General features: G+C 49.8%; 1 protein-coding gene across 1 annotated transcript in view; it reads left to right on the top strand.

Annotated features, from left to right (window-relative positions):
* The window catches only part of LOC141995064 (coiled-coil domain-containing protein 33-like), a 318,466-nt gene that overhangs the window by 288,619 nt on the left and 11,247 nt on the right, over positions 1-18,600 (top strand). The window contains exons 12-13 of the mRNA XM_074965846.1: positions 9,827-9,963; positions 11,756-11,789. Coding sequence (XP_074821947.1) covers positions 9,827-9,963; positions 11,756-11,789 — 171 coding nt within the window. The remainder of the gene's footprint in view (positions 1-9,826; positions 9,964-11,755; positions 11,790-18,600) is intronic.

Genomic DNA, 18,600 nt, shown 5'->3' with positions numbered 1-18,600 from the left:
TAACCGTATAGATCATTGTTGCCACCACTGTTATATATTTGCAGCAAATATTGTACAAAGGCTGTCATGTGAGGTGTCTAAGACATGGTTATGATTTGCTGGTTATGATTATGCTATCTGTATGCATGTATCATTTTGATTATCATACACATTGTAAGGAGAGTGATCACTTTACATAAGCTATTACCAGCAGGAGAGTGGGGTGGGGGGAGAGAAAACCTTTTGTAGTGATAATCACCCATTTTTTTCATGGTTTGTGTGTATAAAAACATCTTCTGTACTTTCCACAGTATGCATCCGATGAAGTGAGCTGTAGCTCACGAAAGCTTATGCTCAAATAAATTGGTTAGTCTCTAAGGTGCCACAAGTACTCCTTTTCTTTTTGCAAGTACAGACTAACACGGCTGTTACTCTGAAACATGTATCATTTTTGTATGTAAAGTTATAAATATTGGCTCTATATTGTCTGTATTTCAAACTTGTGCTATGCTTCTGGGTGACACCCCAGACCAGTTAGCATCAGCACTGCCTAGCCTGCTTGATGGCCCATTAAGGACCATCAGCTATACAACTGACCCATTGAGAGAAGGCAGATACACCTTGTGACTCAGCAAGGCATGCAGGGACATGCCTATGGACAGAACTCTAAGGTTTTTCCATGCCATGTGCTGGGTAGCTTGTGGTTGGAACAAAGAAAGCACAAGCCACATGGCAAGAGACTTTGAAAGGCAGCTGCATCTCCTCCATCTTGTCTTCAGTCCTGCTTCTGACCTCTGGAGGAACTTTGCTACAAACTGAAGCTCTGAACAGAGGACTGAATGACCCGTCCCAGCTGTGGATGTACTCCAGAGACTTGATTTGAACCTGCAGTTTATTCCATCACTGCTAGAAGCCTGAACCAAGAACTTTGCCATTACTGTATGTAATTGATTCCATTTAACCAATTCTAGCTAGCATCTATATTTCTTTCCTTTTATGAATAAAACTTTAGATTTTAGATTCTAAAGGATTGGCAACAGCATGATTTGTGGGTAAGATCTGACTTGTATATTGACCTGGGTCTGGGGCTTGGTCCTTTGGGATCGGGCAAACCTTTTTTCTTTTACTGGGGTATTGGTTTTCATAACCATTCATCCCCATAACGAGTGGCTGCTGGTGGTGATACTGGGAAACTGGAGTGTCTACAGGAATTGCTTGTGTGACTTATGGTTAACCAGTGGGGTAAAACCAAAGTCTTCTCTGTTTGGCTGGTTTGGTTTGCCTTAATAGTAAAGGAACTCCAGCTTTGGGCTGTGACTGCCCTGCTCTAAGCAATTTGTCCTGAACTGATACTCTCAGTTGTGTCCTGCCAGAGGCAGCATCATTACAGGGGTGTCTTATTTTTTTCTGGGTGGGCTGTCTTTTCCCTGCCTCTAAAGTTTCCTTTTCTAAATAAAAGTTAGAGGGGTGATTGTGAGGTTTTTATATTTAGGGCCCAATTCTCCATTGCTTTACACCTTGTGTACATCTGTGCAGTGTGATTGGAAATGATCTCAACATTTTATACCAGCTTAGCACAGACATGAATGATGACACAATAATGCAAGGCAGGGAAGACCCTCCCCTGTAGTATTTTGCTTATGGAACATTGTGATAGTACAGAAATCTCTCTTTTTAAATGGTCACTGTAAGGTCAAGTTTGGCCCAGAACTAGTCTTTGTAAACTAGTTTTCATAGACCAAAACACCCATTGAAATGGGTCCAAATACAGATGTAACATTTAAATGTTAAACGGCCCTAAAGTTAAACTTCCCCCGCAGCACTGCCAGTCCAAAGCTGGTATACTGGACTCTTGCAGGTAGAAGTGACTAGAACAGTGGTTCTCAACCCCTGGCCTGTGGGGCACTTGTGGCGCAATCAGCACACAGCTCCAGCCCGTGTGACATCCTCAGGGCCATACAGGCAGTGATGAGCTGCCAGAATCTTAACAACCGGTTCCCTATAAAAAGTTCTGATAGAAGGGATGTGCCCCAGTATGTATTTTTGGTACCAACAGGGTCACCATACGTCCGTATTTTCCATACCATACTTCCGTATTTTTAAAATTTAAAAATTCCTCCCGGACGGCGATTTAAGAACCAAAAAGCCTGACCTGTCCGGGAAAATATGGCTGGATGTTAACCCTGCCTAAAGTTCTCTTTTCAAAAGATGGGCCTGAACTAGAAACAAGCTCCGTTTCACATGTGTGGGTCCCCGCCACTCCCTGGGGGTGTGCTAGGGTGACCAGATGTCCTGATTTTATAGGGACAGTTCCGATTTTGGGGTCTTTTTCTTATATAGGGTCCTATTACCCCCCCACCCCGTCCTGATTTTTCACACTTGCTGTCTGGTCACCCTAGGGTGTGCACATGTGTGGGTCCCTGCTGCTCCCTACCCCCCTCATTGAAGCAGGTGTGCAGGGCACCAGTGGACGTGGGGCCAGCTCCAGACAGGGGCATGGGGCAGGGCTAGTTGAAGGCAGGGGGTGCGGGGCTGGCTGCAGGCAGGGCAGGGGGTGCAGAGCTGGCTGGAGACAGGAGGGTGCGGGGTTGGCTGGCGGCAAGGGGGTGTGGGGCTGGCTGGAGGCAGAGCAGGGGCTGACTGGAGGTAGGGGCTGGCTGCAGGCAGGGCAGGGGGGTGCAGGGCTGGCTGGAGACAGGGGGTGTGAGGCTGGCTGGCTTTGGGCAGGGCTGCAGGGGGGTGCGACAGGGGTTGGCTGGAGACGGGGGGTGTGGGGCTGGCTAGCTTCGGGCAGGGGGGTGCGGCAGGGGTTGGCTGGAGACAGGGCAGGGGGTGCGGCAGGGATTGGCTTAGGCAGGGGGCTGCATGCGGCAGGGGTTGGCTGGAGACAGGGCAGGGGGTGCGGCATGGGTTGGCTGCGGGCAGGGGGTGCGGGGTTGGCTGCAGGCAGGGCAGGGGGTGCTGGGTCGGTGGGGGCAGGGCAGGGGGTGCGGCAGGGGCTAGCTGCGGGCAGCGGGTGCAGGACTGGCTGGAGACAGGGCAGGGGGTGCGTGCTGCAGGGGTTGGCTGGATACAGGGCAGCAGGTGCGGCATGGGGCTGGCTGCAGGCAGGGGGTGCGGGGGTGGCTGGAGACGGGGGCTGGCTGCAGGCAGGGGGTGCGTGGGTGGCTGGAGACGGGGGCTGGCTGCAGGCAGGGGGTGCGTGGGTGGCTGGAGGCAGGAGCTGGCTGCGCGCAGGGGGGTGCAGGGGTGGCTGGAGGCAGGGGCTGGCTGCAGGGAGGGGATGTAGGGTGGCTGCAGGCGGGGGTGCGGGGGTGGCTGGAGACAGGGGCTGGCTGCAGGCAGGGGGTGCGGGGGTGGCTGGAGACAGGGGCTGGCTGCAGGCAGGGGGTGTGGGGGTGGCTGGAGACAGGGGCTGGCTGCAGGCAGGGGGTGCGGGGGTGGCTGGAGACAGGGGCTGGCTGCAGGCAGGGGGTGCGTGGGTGGATGGAGGCAGGAGCTGGCTGTGCGCAGGGGGGTGCAGGGGTGGCTGGAGACAGGGGCTGGCTGCAGGCAGGGGGTGTGGGGGTGGCTGGAGACAGGGGCTGGCTGCAGGCAGGAGGTGCGGGGGTGGCTGGAGACGGGGGCTGGCTGCAGGCAGGGGGTGCGGGGGTGGCTGGAGGCAGGAGCTGGCCGCAGGCAGGAGGTGCGGGGGTGGCTGGAGGCAGGGGCTGGCTGCAGGGAGGGGGTGTGGGGTGGCTGCAAGCGGGGGTGCGGGGGTGGCTGGAGACAGGGGCTGGCTGCAGGCAGGGGGTGCGGGGGTGGCTGGAGACAGGGGCTGGCTGCAGGCAGGGGGTGTGGGGGTGGCTGGAGACAGGGGCTGGCTGCAGGCAGGAGGTGCGGGGGTGGCTGGAGACGGGGGCTGGCTGCAGGCAGGGGGTGCGGGGGTGGCTGGAGGCAGGAGCTGGCCGCGGGCAGGAGGTGCGGGGGTGGCTGGAGGCAGGGGCTGGCTGCGGGCAGGGGGTGCGGTTGTGGCTGGAGGCAGGGACTGGCTGCAGGCAGGGGGTGCGGGGGTGGCTGGAGGAAAGGGCTGGCTGCGGGCAGGGGGTGCGGGGGTTGCTGGAGGCAGCAGGGGCTGGCTGCAGGCAGGGGGTGTGGGGGTGGCTGGAGACAGGGGCTGGCTGCAGGCAGGGGGTGCGGGGGTGGCTGGAGACAGGGGCTGGCTGGGGGCAGGGTGGTGGGTGCTCACGGGGAGAGCGGCTCGGAGCAGCCCGAGCAGCAGGACGCAGCCCAGGCCCAGCTGAGCAGCCAGGGACCCACCAGGCAGCAGCAGGAGCCCCAGGGCCAGGGGTCGGGGGAGCAGCAGGAGCAGCAACAGGGCTTGTGCCAGGGCCAGGCGGCAGCCCACATGGCTCCCGCAGCGCAGCACCCCCGGCGGCTGGAGGAGGAATTGCATCACTTCTCGGCGGGAGCCCATCAAAGCCTCAGTGAAGCGGGTTAACAACGGTTTCTAACACTACAAAATTTAACAACTGGTTCGTGCGAACCGGTGCAAACCGGCTCCAGCTCACCACTGCATACAGGTAGTATATATATTGTGTGGATGAGGCCCATATAACATATAGATGCATATGTGGCCCACAGTGGTAAATAGGTTGAGAACCATTGGACTAGAAACTGACTTACTACATAAATGAAACTGACCACTTTATTTTCATTGTCCCAATCAGAGAATGCAAAGGATAAACTAATAGAATTAGTGGTGAAAAGTCTATGACATTTGTAATGACTTACGGGGTAACAAAGATAAAAAAATCTAGGTGCCCAGCAGGTGTAAATCTGCATAACTGCATCAATTTATTCCATCACTGACTTCAATTGAGTGGTGCCCGGGGTTGTTTTTTTAGCTTGGCAGTACCCATGTAACAAACTGCTTCGATGGAGACACAGAACAACAGGTTTGTGTTGCTCAAGGTTTTTCATCTAGGCTAACTTTTTCAGTGCTTCAGTCCACCCATAGATGTAGAACTAGAAGAGGCCTGATTTTCTGGTTCTGAAGTCAATAGAAGCCTGGGGGCTCAGCACCTCTGCTAATCAGGCAGGTGTCGAAACCTGGATTTGCATACTTGACCTTAGGCCCTTGGCTCTCCATCAGAGCGGCTCACCCCTCTCTTTCCCTTCCACACATCTGCTGTGGCAGTGAGAAAACCTGTGGGGTGCACACTTTGTGCACTGAAGCTGGAGTTCAAAGGGAGCCTTTCCTGTGCGGTTGCTAAGAGGAACCTTCTTGTTGTAGCAACAGCAGCACAGTGTGAGCTGTGAATGCACAAAGGAAGCAGGTGGTGCCTGCGTAAACCGAAACCCCTCTTGCTAGCAAAAAGTTCCTCAAAGACGCCTGGCTTCCCTCATGCTGCAGGCTACTAAGTCCTCTGTAAGTTTGGTGTCCTACTGCCTTTTCCTAGGCAGCTTGCAGCCTTGGTAGGGTGTGTGTCCAAGCCCCCTGTGGTCAGGACAGCAGAGAATGGGATCGCTGATTTGCCTTTGAGCTCTGGAGTTTGCATAGTTCTGTGGGTGTTGCTGTTTGACGTGACAGACACCTGGCAACGAACTGGTTATCATGGATGGCTGGCCTGCCAGTGAAGGGTGAGACCAGTTATCTCTGGAGCCCAGAGTTTCTCAGGAGCAGCAGCAGCAGCCTATGAGAGACGGCTTGGAATGAGCTAGTAGGATAGGGGCCAGGTACAGGTGGTGGATGGCTTGGTATTACAGGCCGTTCTCCTCAACCGTGAGTATCCAGGGCTGCAAACGGGGGTAGGGGACCATGAACCATCTCTCTTTGTCTCTCACATTAAATTAAGTGCTGGCAAAGGGTGCCAGACTGACAGCTCTGGGAGTGCATTCTTCCCATTAGCAACAGCACAGACGCAGCCCAGGCGATGCACACTAACCCCTTCTGCGCCATGCAATCACATGGCAGCCCTAATCTGGGGAGACCATTTCAGAACAGGAGACCCCCATCCCCATGACCCATTCAGTCCTTAGCCTCGCTGCTAGCAAAGGGGGCAGGTAGCTCTTGCCATTGTAGGCCCCTCACAGCTGTGAGGAGACAGGGCTTAATTGTAATGAAGAGCAAGAGGATTGTTTGCTGAGCCTGCTGGACACAGACAGACCCTGGGATCCTCTCTGCTCTCTAGCTCTCAAGCTGACTAGTGCTAGCTAGTGTCAGGGCCTCTGTAGCTCCTGGCCAGGACTCTGCAGCCACGGGTAGACTGCTGCCCATGCTGCAGTGCTGAGCATGGCTTTTGTGAGCGTTACATTTTGAAAGCTCATGTGTCAAGGTATCTTTCCACCAGAGGTGATGCAACATGATCAGATGCAGCGTCAGATATAACCAATATGCTTTTTTGGTTGTGGGCTCCAGAGTGTCGTGGTGGGGAACAAATCATTGTGGATAGTGGAGGTTCCAGCGAAGCAGGTATATTTTCAGAGTTAATGACTAGCAGTTGGGAAACATGACCCTGCTTTGTGTTACAGAGATTGTGAGAAAACTGAATTAGCAATATTTGGGCTTGCACTGGATTTCTATCGCTTGAGTTAAGAAAATCAGTGTTTTAAGATTGCCGGGAGAGAACTTTGTTTGCACTGTGTCACCTCTGTTTGATCAGTTCAGCAATGTGTGGTGTTCACTGAAGTAGGATTCGTCCCTGATAATTAGGCACCAACAAATCGGATGTAAATCACTCATTTACATGAGGTGTACAATGCAAAGTGTGCACAGTTCCATTTTGATGAAGTGGAGAGATGCAAAAGACTGTGTTGTCACCATGCCTCAGTGGGTCACAGCTGAGGATACGAGATTCAGGACAAACTGCTGAGAAATAGGGCAGACTTACCCCAAATTAGTGATTATTCTATTATTAGATATACCAAGCCTGAAACAAAAGTAAACTTCTGTCTTACCACACTGGTTAACTAGAAGTCAGAAATGCAGTCTCCTTAGGCATTCCAGCATGCATTTCACCACCCAGACACTAGACTTTATGATGAATCATAGAAGATTAGGGTTGGAAGAGACCTCAGGAGGTAATCTAGTCCAACCCCCTGCTCAAAGCAGGACCAACCCCAACTAAATCACGCCAGCCAGGGCTTTGTCAAGCCAGGCCTTAAAAACATCTAAGGATGAGTGCTTATTGAAAACCAATTTCATGAGACAAAGAGTCCTTCTAATCCCAAGAGATCAGCCACGCAGCCAGGTCAATATATTGCTCAGATCTTACCTAACAATCATGCTGTTGCCAATCCTTTAGTATCTAATATATAAAGGTTTATTTATAAGAGAAAAGAAAGAGGAGAGAGTTAAAATGGTTAAGGAAATCAAATACATATAATCCTTGCAGAGTTCTTATATCAGGTTTGAAGCAGTGATGAATAAACTGCTGGCTTGTAAAGTCCTCAGTTCATTGATTGGAATATTCCTTTTAGTGTAAGTCTATAGTCCAGAGATCAGAGCAGGAAAGAGGCAAAATGGAGATGCTTCCAGGGTCCTTTATATCTTCTCCCAGGTGGAGGGACTGCTCTCAGTCTTAGTTTGTGGAAAAGTACAGGCACAAGATGGAGTCCAGGGTCACATGCCCTTGCATTCTTTGATGACTCATAAGAGCAGCCATTACCACTGTGCCCTCTAAGCTGTGCGCATGTGCATGCGCACCCAGATCCTAAACCCCGCGCACATGGCGAAACACCGCACGCACAAAAATTTGCACAGAAGAAATTTTTTGCCCACACGGCCTGTCAAAAATTAGAGGGAACATTGGCCATTACCCATATTTTGGCTAAAGCATCTACAACTCACTCGGCAGGGACAAGCTTCTTCTATGGCCCATTTTGTCCTTTAACGGGCCATCTACTTGAATGGTCCATGTGCAATGTGCTGGCTAGACTGGATGTAAACTACCTTGTGGGTGTTCCCCCAGAAGCAAACACATGAAATACTGGTACATAATCAATATTTATAACTTCACATACAAAGATGATACATGCATATAAACAGGATAATCATATTTGATAGACTGTAACTTTTCCATTGATACCTTACATGACATACTTTGTACAAGATTTGTTTCAATAATAGTGGCAATATTAATCATATAAATGGTCATATTTCAATCATACAGCATCATGTGTGTTCACCAAACATACCCACTACTTTAATAAGTGGGTGAAACAGTTTATCTCAGGTCTTAGGTGGCCCCGTCACTCTAGTAGCTGAGTCCCTCACAGTGCAGCAAGGATTTAGGAGCCCTGTTCTAGAGCTGGACCCACAGTGGGTAGGGTGGTCACCTTGGGTAGGGTGAACTGGGGTGAGGAGGCGAGCAGCAGCCAGGTGGGCACACCGGATGGACGGCAAGGAGATTAGCGGGGGGGCTAGGGACGGCCCTGGCCCTTAGGCACAGAGAGCAGACATGACATACCCAAGGTCACACATAAGACCCAGCTTTCCTGAGCCCAGTCCAGTGCCAACCATCTTGGCAAATTTGCACTGAAATGTCAAGGCTGAATTAGTGATTAGGCTGAAACATCTGGAGGCCTGAGAGAGACTGAATGTAACTGATCCCTCTGGAATTGTGCCAGAGTTAACAACTCATACCAATGCCAAAAGTGCCTTGTGTGATCTTCAATGACCCTATAATAAATAAAGTGGGGGGATAGCTCCCTTTGATGGACACCCAGCCAGCTACCGGACCAAAAGAGCCAATGGGAAGGTAGAACTTTTTAAAGTTGGGAAAGAAACTTTCCCTTTGTCTGTTCTCTCTGGGCTGGAGGGTCAGAGTAGCCATGCTATAAGCAGCTAAGCCAGGTATGATTATAAGTCCTCAGATCATGCCTAGAACTACTTATCTGAACTCCAATGTGTAAGTAGATCAGAATGTTAACTAGATGCAATTAGGGTTATTTCTTATTGGCTTGTGGACTCCTCTGTGCTAACCCCAGATGCTTTTGTTTGTGTGTAACCTTTAAGCTGAACCCCCAAGAAAGCTATTTTGGGTGCTTGATTTTTGGAATTGCTCTTTTAAAATCTAGCAAAAGCCTAGGTTCCAGATGTATTTTCTTCCTTTTTGTATTTAATAAAATTTACCTTTTTTAAGAACAGGATTGGATTTTTGGTGTCCTAAGAGGTTTGTGCATGTTGTTTGATTAGCTGGTAGCCACAGCTAATTTCCTTTGTTTCCTTTTTCAGCTCTTCCTGGGATGGGGGTGAAAGGGCTTGAGGGCACCCCACAGGGAGGAATTCCCAAGTGCTCCTTCCTGGGTTCAAAGGGGGTTTTGTTACATTTGGGTGATGGCAGCGTTTATCAAGCCAAGGCCAGAGAAAAGCTGTAACCTCGAGAGTTTAATACAAGCCTGGAGTGGCCAGTATTCATTTTTAAAATCCTTGCGGGCCCCACTTTTGCACTCGGCGTGACAGAGTTGGGATTCAGCCTTGTCAGACCCCAAGTGGTCCTGGGCTGTGCTGTTCATCTCCTCTGAAAGATGAAGCATCGGAAAGACCAAACAGGGCCAAGTAAACAGCCAGACCAGATGAACTCTTAGGAAACACAGAGCATCTCTTCAGACAAGTGCCCTAAGTAAAGAGAGAAGGAGAGGAAGGATATAGGAGAGCTTCTGTTATGGTATCAGCCTGGCTTCCATGTTAGGGACCAGATCTGGAAATCAGCATCAATCCACAGAAGTCAGCAGAACTATGTCAATTTACATCAGCTGAGGATCTGGCCTCAATTCCCTCACCCGAGGTGTTCTGCATGGCACCGGCCCCACTTTCTGTAAGCTTTGCTCCATCCATGGTGACCTTCTAAACTCCTTCTTGCAGCTTAACCAAGATAATGACGTCTCCCTCCCGCCCCCTGATGCTGTAGCTGAGATTCTGCCAGATAAGCAGATGCTCCTATATGAAAAGGCAGGCGGCCCAGCAGACAGTGACGTGGATGATGCAGACATGCTCAGAAGGTATGGGGAGCAGTGCTCCAGCTTGGGCTGGAAATCTCTTTGTCTCTGGTAGATGTGTCCTTAGGCACCTCCCCTGGTCCTCCTGCACCAGCTTCTTCCTCCTGCCTCCCACTGGTAGTCCATTGCTAGTGTCATTTTAGGAACATAGGGACTGGCTGACTGAACCAACCCCAAGGTCCATCCAGCCCAGTATCCTGTCTCTGTGGTGGCTTCAGAGGCAGGTGTGAGACCTCCACCTTGGGAAGCTAGGGAATAACCTGCTCTTATTAGAAGTTCCCTCCTAACCCCCAGCACTTTCTTTTTGTGAATATTTTGCCCCTGCTAGTAAGAGAATGATGGTCCTGACTGGAGCCAGTCACAGTGTGGGGAGTGGTGGGCAACCTTCCCTGTGATCCCTCCCTGCACCCGTCCTGCAGTCCTGTGCCCCACACAGTTGGGCCAATGTCCTTCAATCCTGATATGTCTCACCGCTGAATCGTGTTGAATTGGGCCAGGCTGAGTAGTGGCTTCTTAATGCAGACACATCCCAAGGGTTTGCTGGAAGTCATTAGTAGACTCACTTCACTAGGACCACAAGAGAGATTGTACTCTGGCCCCAATGGTGCAAGAGCGCAGCATTAGCATGGAGCACACACATCCCAGCTCACTGGGCTTTGATTGGTTTTCCAGCCAGGTAAAGTCAAACCACCTCTCACCACCTTCTGCTCAGCCCTCTCCCCTCCTCCTCCTGTGCTCCTCTGCCTCATTGGGCATAGGCTGCCCACTTCTGAGCTGGGTCTTCCTGGGGCAAGCCTGGCCAGCTGCTGGCCTGGTGGGACAGCACAGTGCATTAGGAATCACTTCACACCACAGAGGTCTGTCCATAATGTATTGCATGGGACCCAGCATGCCATTCAGCAGTGGGACCTAGTTCAGAAGGAGGTGAGCTGCTCAGGTTAGTCCATGGTAGGGGAAAGAACTAGAGGATATGGGGAGACAAAAGACAGGTGGTATTTAAGGACCCAACATCCTCTGCAAGGCAAAAGGCCCAGTTCCCTCCCCCCCACACACACACCTGCACCCTTCTCACAGCACCCTCATCCTGCCTGCCCCAACGGCCAGCTTCCAGCCTGCCTGACTTCTAGAAGCCCTCCTCCAGTATTGGATTTCCATCTTGTCCAGTACAGTTGGCACAGGCTTCCGCAGCGCCTTGGGCAGGAGCGAACTGGTTGAGACCCCACCTTGACAGCACAGAGCTGATGCCTGGAGGCTGGGGCAAGCCACCAGAAGAAATGGCATGCCTTGACAGGGAGTACAGCTGTTTCTCCTTGTATTGCCTAGTGACTTGGGGCTGCTCCTGGATGCTCAGTTAGCTGTGGTGGCTGAGAGTTTGTTTGTTTTTCCATCTACCTTTGGCAAGAACCTAGGGACATCTCCACAGTCATCCCAGCCTTGTAAGTTCCAAACTGGGACCTGATCCAAGGTCCTTTGAAGTCAACAGAAAGACCCTCATTGACTCTGATAGGCATTGGATCAGGCCCTGGATTAGTGCAGTGGGCTACTGGCTGTCTGCCAGACTAGCAGTGGCTCAGAGCAGGGGCATGTCACCCTTTGCTCCAAGATCTGCACTGGCTCCCAGGCAGCTTGAGGTGTTATTTTGGGCACCATCAAACCAAACCGTCTTGAGACCTACCTGCTTCCTCCCTCAGGCAGGGAGGGACAAAGGGAAGGGACTTCACAAGTTATTTCTTGCTCTGATGGGCTTGCAGGTTGCCTGGCTCCCATCCATGACCCTTTGCTTTCTGTTCTGCAGAACCCAGGATGTCACCAGGTTCCATCTGGATCAGGTGAGTAAATGTGGCTGCTTGTTTTCACTCCTAGAGGAGACATGATGGTAAGGAACCAGGGAGGGCAATGGACAAAGCAGGCTAGAAATGTGGGTAACTGGGCACTCCAGGTCTGGCAAGGTACAACTAACATTGGCCAGACAGGAAAGGGGTGGGATGTGAGGCAGGGAGGGAAATGAGTGAGTCAGGACAACATGGGGCTCAGTGGACAATGTGTGTAACACTCTGTGGACACTGCTGGGCTTGGGCAGTGCCAGGTGGGTGGGAAGTAAGCAGCCTGGGTGTGGTGGAGGCCTGTTGTTAATCAATGGCTGTTGACTGTTTCATGTTGTTCTCAAGTGAGCTGCAAACCAAACCGCCAAAGATTCATCCAGCTGTAGTGCACCATTCTGTGCTCTGGCTCTGCAGCCTGTCTGTTGGAGGAAGGGCTAAATGAAGTGTGTGGCTTGTCATAACTTCCTAGGATAGCCATGGGAACAAGATCCATTCCGTTGATAATATACAGATAAATAGCTTGGCAGCTATTTTCCATTAAGGCTTGATCCGGAGCCCACTGAAGTCAGTGAGGATCTTTCCCTTGATTTCAACAGGATTTGTATCAGACCTGCAGCTAACTCTGTGTGTGACATGCACAGGGCCTCCCACCTAGATACCAGCAACCTACAGAGAGCAGGAGAAGCAAGAGCAAATAATGAGACATCCCAGCTGGCTGGCCATCTTAGTATTTGCAATTAAATGCTGCCCTCTGCGGGAAAGAATAGGGAGTGCCAGAGCATCATGCAGAATTGATCATGAAGGGATTTGATTTGAGCAGGGATTTAATTTTGTTTCAATTATTACACAATTTGAAAAGAAAAAAAATCATTTTGTAGTGGTACAAAAAAAAAGAATTGAAATTTCCCACAAAAGAAATTTCTGGGAAAAAATTGGGGCAGCTGGAGTGTGAGAGTGAGATACAAACATGCAGAGGGACTAGTCAGAGAAAGGTAACTGGGATGTGTTTCTGTATTGCCTTGCAATGAGCAACACTACATCGGACAGGGAGTAATTAGATACAGGCTAGTCCCAGGTGGCACCAAACTCCAGGCTGGGATTTCCCATGGACCATCAGCAAGCAAAGTCTGTGTTACATAGAGCAACCTATCCAGAGTCAGGTCAGAGATTAGGGGTTCCTGGCTTCTAGTGTCATGCTCTCCAGTGAACCACATTGCCAGTCAGCAAAAATGAGGGCAGAAAGCAGAGCAAACCCGTTCTGTGAATGCCCGTTGATGTAAGCGCAGAGCTCTTCTGGGTGAAGGTTTCACATGGGGCAGCTGAGCTAGCATCCCAGACAGCACAGTGCACATGGCCACATGGCAGCAGCAGACTCCAGCACTTCAGGACTCTGACGGGCTCCTTTCATAGCAGCACAGCATGGGGTGCTCAGGTAGGACCAGGGGAAATTACAGGCCCCACCAAAATTGTTGACTTTAACAACAGGCTGACCTGACCCAGCTTCCCAGCCAAGGAGGGGACTCATCAGAGCTGCTCTTGGGCCACCTCTCTTGGGTTCAGAATGGTATGAAGTACTCCCTGCCCCTGCCAGAAGGTCCTCTCTTGTTGATTGTGTAACTATCCTACTGGGTGCAATAGGGAAATCTGTGCTGCCTAGAGGAGATGGTTTAGAAACCCCGTAAAAAGGCTCTCACTCTCTGTTAAATTCTGTAGGGTTTGGGAATCATGTTTATAAGGACCCCAGAGGTTTCATCCCTATGAAAGTGTCAAAGTCAGATTCAGGACTCACATAATTTGTCAGACCACTCTGTTTATTAGCAAAGCGCCTTGCTAATGCACCCAGATGTGAGCCCTTCTCTGAGGTTCAAGATAACTTATTTATACAGCTAAGCCAAAGCCAATTTAACATAAGAGACAAAAGAAAGCAGAAACTGACAAATATACATACATACTCTTATTTGCATACTAACGTTTACCAATCTCCTAGCTCAGTAGGAGCTCTAAGTTAATTAGTTTGAGGACCCCTTGTCTCACACTCCTTAATGTGTCTCTTCCTGACAACTGTATTTCAACAAACCCTTCAGGTAGCATTTCTTTAATGAATTATAATTTCAATATAATTCATTCTTAATTCATTCTACTTTCACAGAAGTCTATATGGCTTTCCCATAAGGAATGCCCTGGGAGGACAGCGTGTGTGGCAGGGTGGGAGTTGCAATATTGGGGCTCCTTTGGCACATGGGTCCCAGAATGGCTAATCCATCTGACTGGGTGCTAATCAGCCGCAGTGCATGATGCACACCGGCAAGGCTGGCGCCCCACTGAAGTGGAGAAAGGAGACTCGTGCAATTTCCAGCTGATAGTCTCCCCTGTTTAAAAACAAGCAGGTCTCCTCAAGGCTCCTAGTCATGCACAACTCTCCCGAAGGCCATCAGTACTGGCACACAGACAGCTCTGTCATGGCTGTCTCTGCCCAAGGCCCCGAGCAATACAGTGGTGGCAGTTGCTGGAGGGGCTGACCCCCTTTCAAATCAGACGTGACTGCTTTCTCCTGTAAAGGCATCTGCTTGTATGTCTGGCACAACAGGTTGTCTCCTCACCTGATTCCATCAGTGCCACAAACTATTTAAGTGGAGCAAATACAATGGTCTGCCAAGGTTATAGCTTCATAGATTTTAAAGTCATTATGATAATCGACTCTGACTTCCTGCATAACACAGGCCACATAACCTCACGCAGTAATTTCTGCATCAAACCCATGACTTCAATTGGAGCTATAGCATCTCTTTTAGAAAGAGATCCAGTCTAGCTTTAAGGACGGCAAGCGATGGAGAATGCCCCACATGGTTAATCACCCTCACTGTTAAAAATGTGCACCCTAGTCTGAATTTGTCTCTCTTTAGCTTCCAACCATTGGATCTCATTATGTCTTTTCCTGCCAAGTTAAAAGCTGTCTGCTATCAGAAATCTCTTCACCATGGGGGTAGACTGTGCTCAAGTCATCTGTTAACCTTCTCTTGGATAAACTAAATAGATTGAGCTTCTTGAGGCTCTCATTCTATAGCAGGGTTTCCAGACTTTGAATCTTTCTTGTAGCTCTCTTCTGAGCCCTTTCCAATTTTTCAACATCCTTTTTGAAGTGTGGACACCAGAACTGGACACAGTCTCCAGTAGTGGGCTCACTAATGCAATACACAGAGGTAATTCCAGCTTCATACTCCTACTTGATATGTCCCTGCATATACAGCCAAGAATCATGTTTGCCCTCTTAGCCACAACATTTCACTGAGAGCTCATGTTCAGTTGGCTGTCTACCATGCCCCCAAATGCTTTTCAGAGTCACAACGTTCCAGGATACAGTCACCCATCTTCTAAATGTGACCTTCAGTCTTTGTTTCTAAAAGTATGACTTTGTATTTGGCTGTGTTAAAACATATGGTGTTCAAATGAGCAGCCCTTACCAAGTGATGCAGATTAGTCTATAGAACTGACTGATCCCTGGCTGGAAGTTGAAGCTAAGACAAATTCAGACTGGAAATCAGGTGTAAATTTTTAACACTGAGGATAATTAACCACCAGAACAACTTATTAAGATTCAATGGGTTCTTTTAAAGACATGCTCTAGTTCAGAAGGGATTACTTTGGGGCAGTTCTCTGGTCTGTCTTATACAGGAGGGCAGACTAGATAATCACAGTAGTACCTTAGGGCCCTTAGAATCTATGAACACCTGTGATTATTTACCACTCCACCAGTGTTTCTGTCACTTTGCCAGGGAATAAGAGAGAGGACTGAGATTCAGGAAGCTGCTTCTCAAGCTACATGGGCTCTGTCTCTCTCTCTCTGAAGATGGACACCTCTGGGGCCTGATTCTTAATTGAGTTACTCTTGGTTTACACTGGGCGAGATCTTACCTCTCCCATTAGGAGAGAAGGATTTTGCTGCATGCCCTTTAGCACTGCCAGTATGTAGCTGATATCAGCCAGAGTTGATGTTAAGAATAGAAAGCTCGTGTGCTGTGGAACAAGGAAGTGCATGACAGTGCGATATACTGGCCATAGCTCAAACTTCATTGTCCACTCGTTTTAACTTACTCCAAGGATTTTCCCATTTCTGGTAGCTCATGGTCAAGCAGCTGCCCCTCAACCATCACGAGAGCTCCAGAGGATATGGGGAGACAAAGGGCTCGAGGGACAAATCAGCATTTGCCAGCCGTTCCTAGCACTGCAGCATCAGAGTGGCCACAGTCTTTCCTTCTACTTAAAGTAGGAAAGAGCTGTGGGAACCCTTAGTAGTTACTGCCCTTTTACTAGCAACTGCTGTGTGCAGTGTCAGAAGCCATCCAGTGTGCAGAGTACATATCACCCCATTGTTAGCTCCTGTTCTATTGGAGTTCTGTTCAGAATGGTGTTGCCTCTGAGGCAGATGTTTGGAAGGATCTGAATTTGTTTTATTTCCTTGTTATTCCTGCTGCATTTTCTCCCACAACCTGTGTGCCCTGTGGCATGTCTGATGCCTCCCTGAAGGGTGGCAGAAGAGCCAAGAGATGTGCCTGAAAAGCTGCACTGAGCTGAGACTAAATGTAGGTGTCTCGGGAGCAGTGTGCTGTTGCTTGACTTGTACTGCAGCAGCAGATTTAGCCTGTAGGCTGAGGCGCCTCTTGCTTAGGTCACAAGGTCAAACCACTCATCAGCCAGAAAGGCAGTCACCCAAGGCTCCTTGAAGTCTGGGGTCATATTTTGTGTATGGGAGTGTGTTGGCTCCCAATAGGATGGATAAGAGACCTACTACGCAGCTGGCATGTTCATCAACAGATCAGGTACATTGTCCCTGGGCATGTATGGACACAGCATGGCAGGTGTGATCTGCCTGAATGCAGCTGACACGTTCATCAGCAGAAAGGTGACCAAGACTCAGACCATGTCAACGAAGTGTGGCAGCTCAGCAGGCATGGTCTACCTGTACATAGCAGGGAGCCTTGACAGACCAGAAGTGTGCTGTACCTAGGCCCAGCTGGGTCTCCGGGAGGCCCAGCAGCTATGTTCTGTATATTTGGTAGCCCTGTTAGATCTGGAATGCCAGGCAGCAATCAACCTCTCTGCCTCACGGCCGCCTGCAGCTGTCTGTGCTGTGGCCGTGGAACTTTGCCTGCACGCCCTGAGCCTGTGCTCTCCCCAGCTCTAACCTTGGCCAGAGCACACGCTGCTCCTGGCTAATGCCGCTGGCTGTTGTTTTTGTTTCATCCATTCCTGAGATAGGGCTCTGGAGTGTGCCCTTGCCCCTGGGCCCGAACTCCAAACCATGGCAACGTTATCATCTTCCTGTTTGTCTTCTGAGTGCTTCCATGCACAGCAGGCTGGGGGCCTTGCAGGGGGAGAGGTAGAGCTCTTCACTCAGTGGGACTCTTCTTAGAGAAACACAACAGGCCAGAGGCTGTTCTCGCCCATATGAAACACCAGTGGCTTAGCTGGAGTTATGCCAGCGGGAGCGAGATCTCTTCAGCTCCAGTCCCTCAGGAAAGCGTGCATTGATAAATCCAGTCTGTTTCCATGCCCTCATTTTTCCGTAATGATTCCCTGAATGAATGAGAGGTTTATTCCTCTCTCAGGATCTTCACTGACTGTTAGTTGGATTGGTGTGTAGGGAATTCATTCCTATAACATAGGGCAGGCAGGTGGGGAGAGGAGGAGCAATGTGGTCTAGTAGGTAGAGCAATGGATTAGGAGTCAGGCTTTTTAGATGCTGTCCCTAGCTCTGCCATTGATCTTGGGTAAGCCATGGTTAATCCCTTGGTGCCTCAGTCTCTCCGCCTCTAAAATGGTGATAGTAATGTTCACACACACCCCTTTAGAAGTATTATTAATAAGTTTTAAGGTCAGAAGGGACCATTATGATCATCTCCTCTGACTTCCTGAATAGCATAGGCCAGGGAACCTACTCCAGTGAGTCCTGCACTAAACCCTGTAACTAGGACTGGATGGAAAACAAGGATGTGTGAAAAATTTCAAGGTTTGCAATTTTTTTTTCATTTTGCATTGGAACAAAATGGAGATCTATGTGAAAGTAGCAGCCCTAGGATGTGCTGGGAGCAAATCCCTGCTCTGCATGAGGTAGAATAGGGACTTGACCCACATGCTGCTGACTGCCCTAGCCACTGGGATTGGCTGGTCTGGAATGACTCCGACCCTCATTTTTACCAGAAATTCCATCCTAGACCAGAGGCACCTTCCCGATGAAAATTTAATCCAAACTTTCTGCAAAAGGTCTGGTTTTGACTAATTGGTATTCTCTGACCAAAAAAGTCTAGTCTAGTTAAAAAATTCACAGGTAGCTTAGCCAATAACCTGTGTTTGAGCTGAAGCACACTTCGCCTGGATTTAGAGGCTCCAAGTGGTGGGCAGTCCACCACATCCATCAGCATATTGTTCCAGTGCTTAATGACTTTCAATGCATCTTATTTCTCATCTGAATTTGTCCAGCTTCAGCTTCCAGCCATTGGATCTCGTTATGCTTTTGGCTGCTAAATGAAAGAACCTATCAGAAACCTTCTCCCCATAAAATACTTAAAAGAGGGCCCCTAAGAGAGCTGGAGCATCCCTTAACATGGCCTATTTTGGCATGTGATCTTTTTACCTGTGGGGAGGCAAATCATCTATAGGGTGTGTTGAATAGGGCGGTAAATCTCCTGGCTTATCAGAGCAGCCCAAGAAGGCTTGGGTAGGAAAGAGTGATATTGACAAACCAGGTATAACTGATGTACTGTGTTCAGAACTCTGGATGTTGGATAGGAATTATCAGCTGATTTACAAAGTGCCATTT

This window comes from Natator depressus, chromosome 10, assembly GCF_965152275.1.
Source record: "Natator depressus isolate rNatDep1 chromosome 10, rNatDep2.hap1, whole genome shotgun sequence".
NCBI classification, from domain to species: Eukaryota; Metazoa; Chordata; order Testudines; family Cheloniidae; genus Natator; species Natator depressus.
The sequence above is the reverse complement of the archived record's forward strand: the minus strand, read 5'-3'. Positions and strand labels throughout refer to the sequence as shown.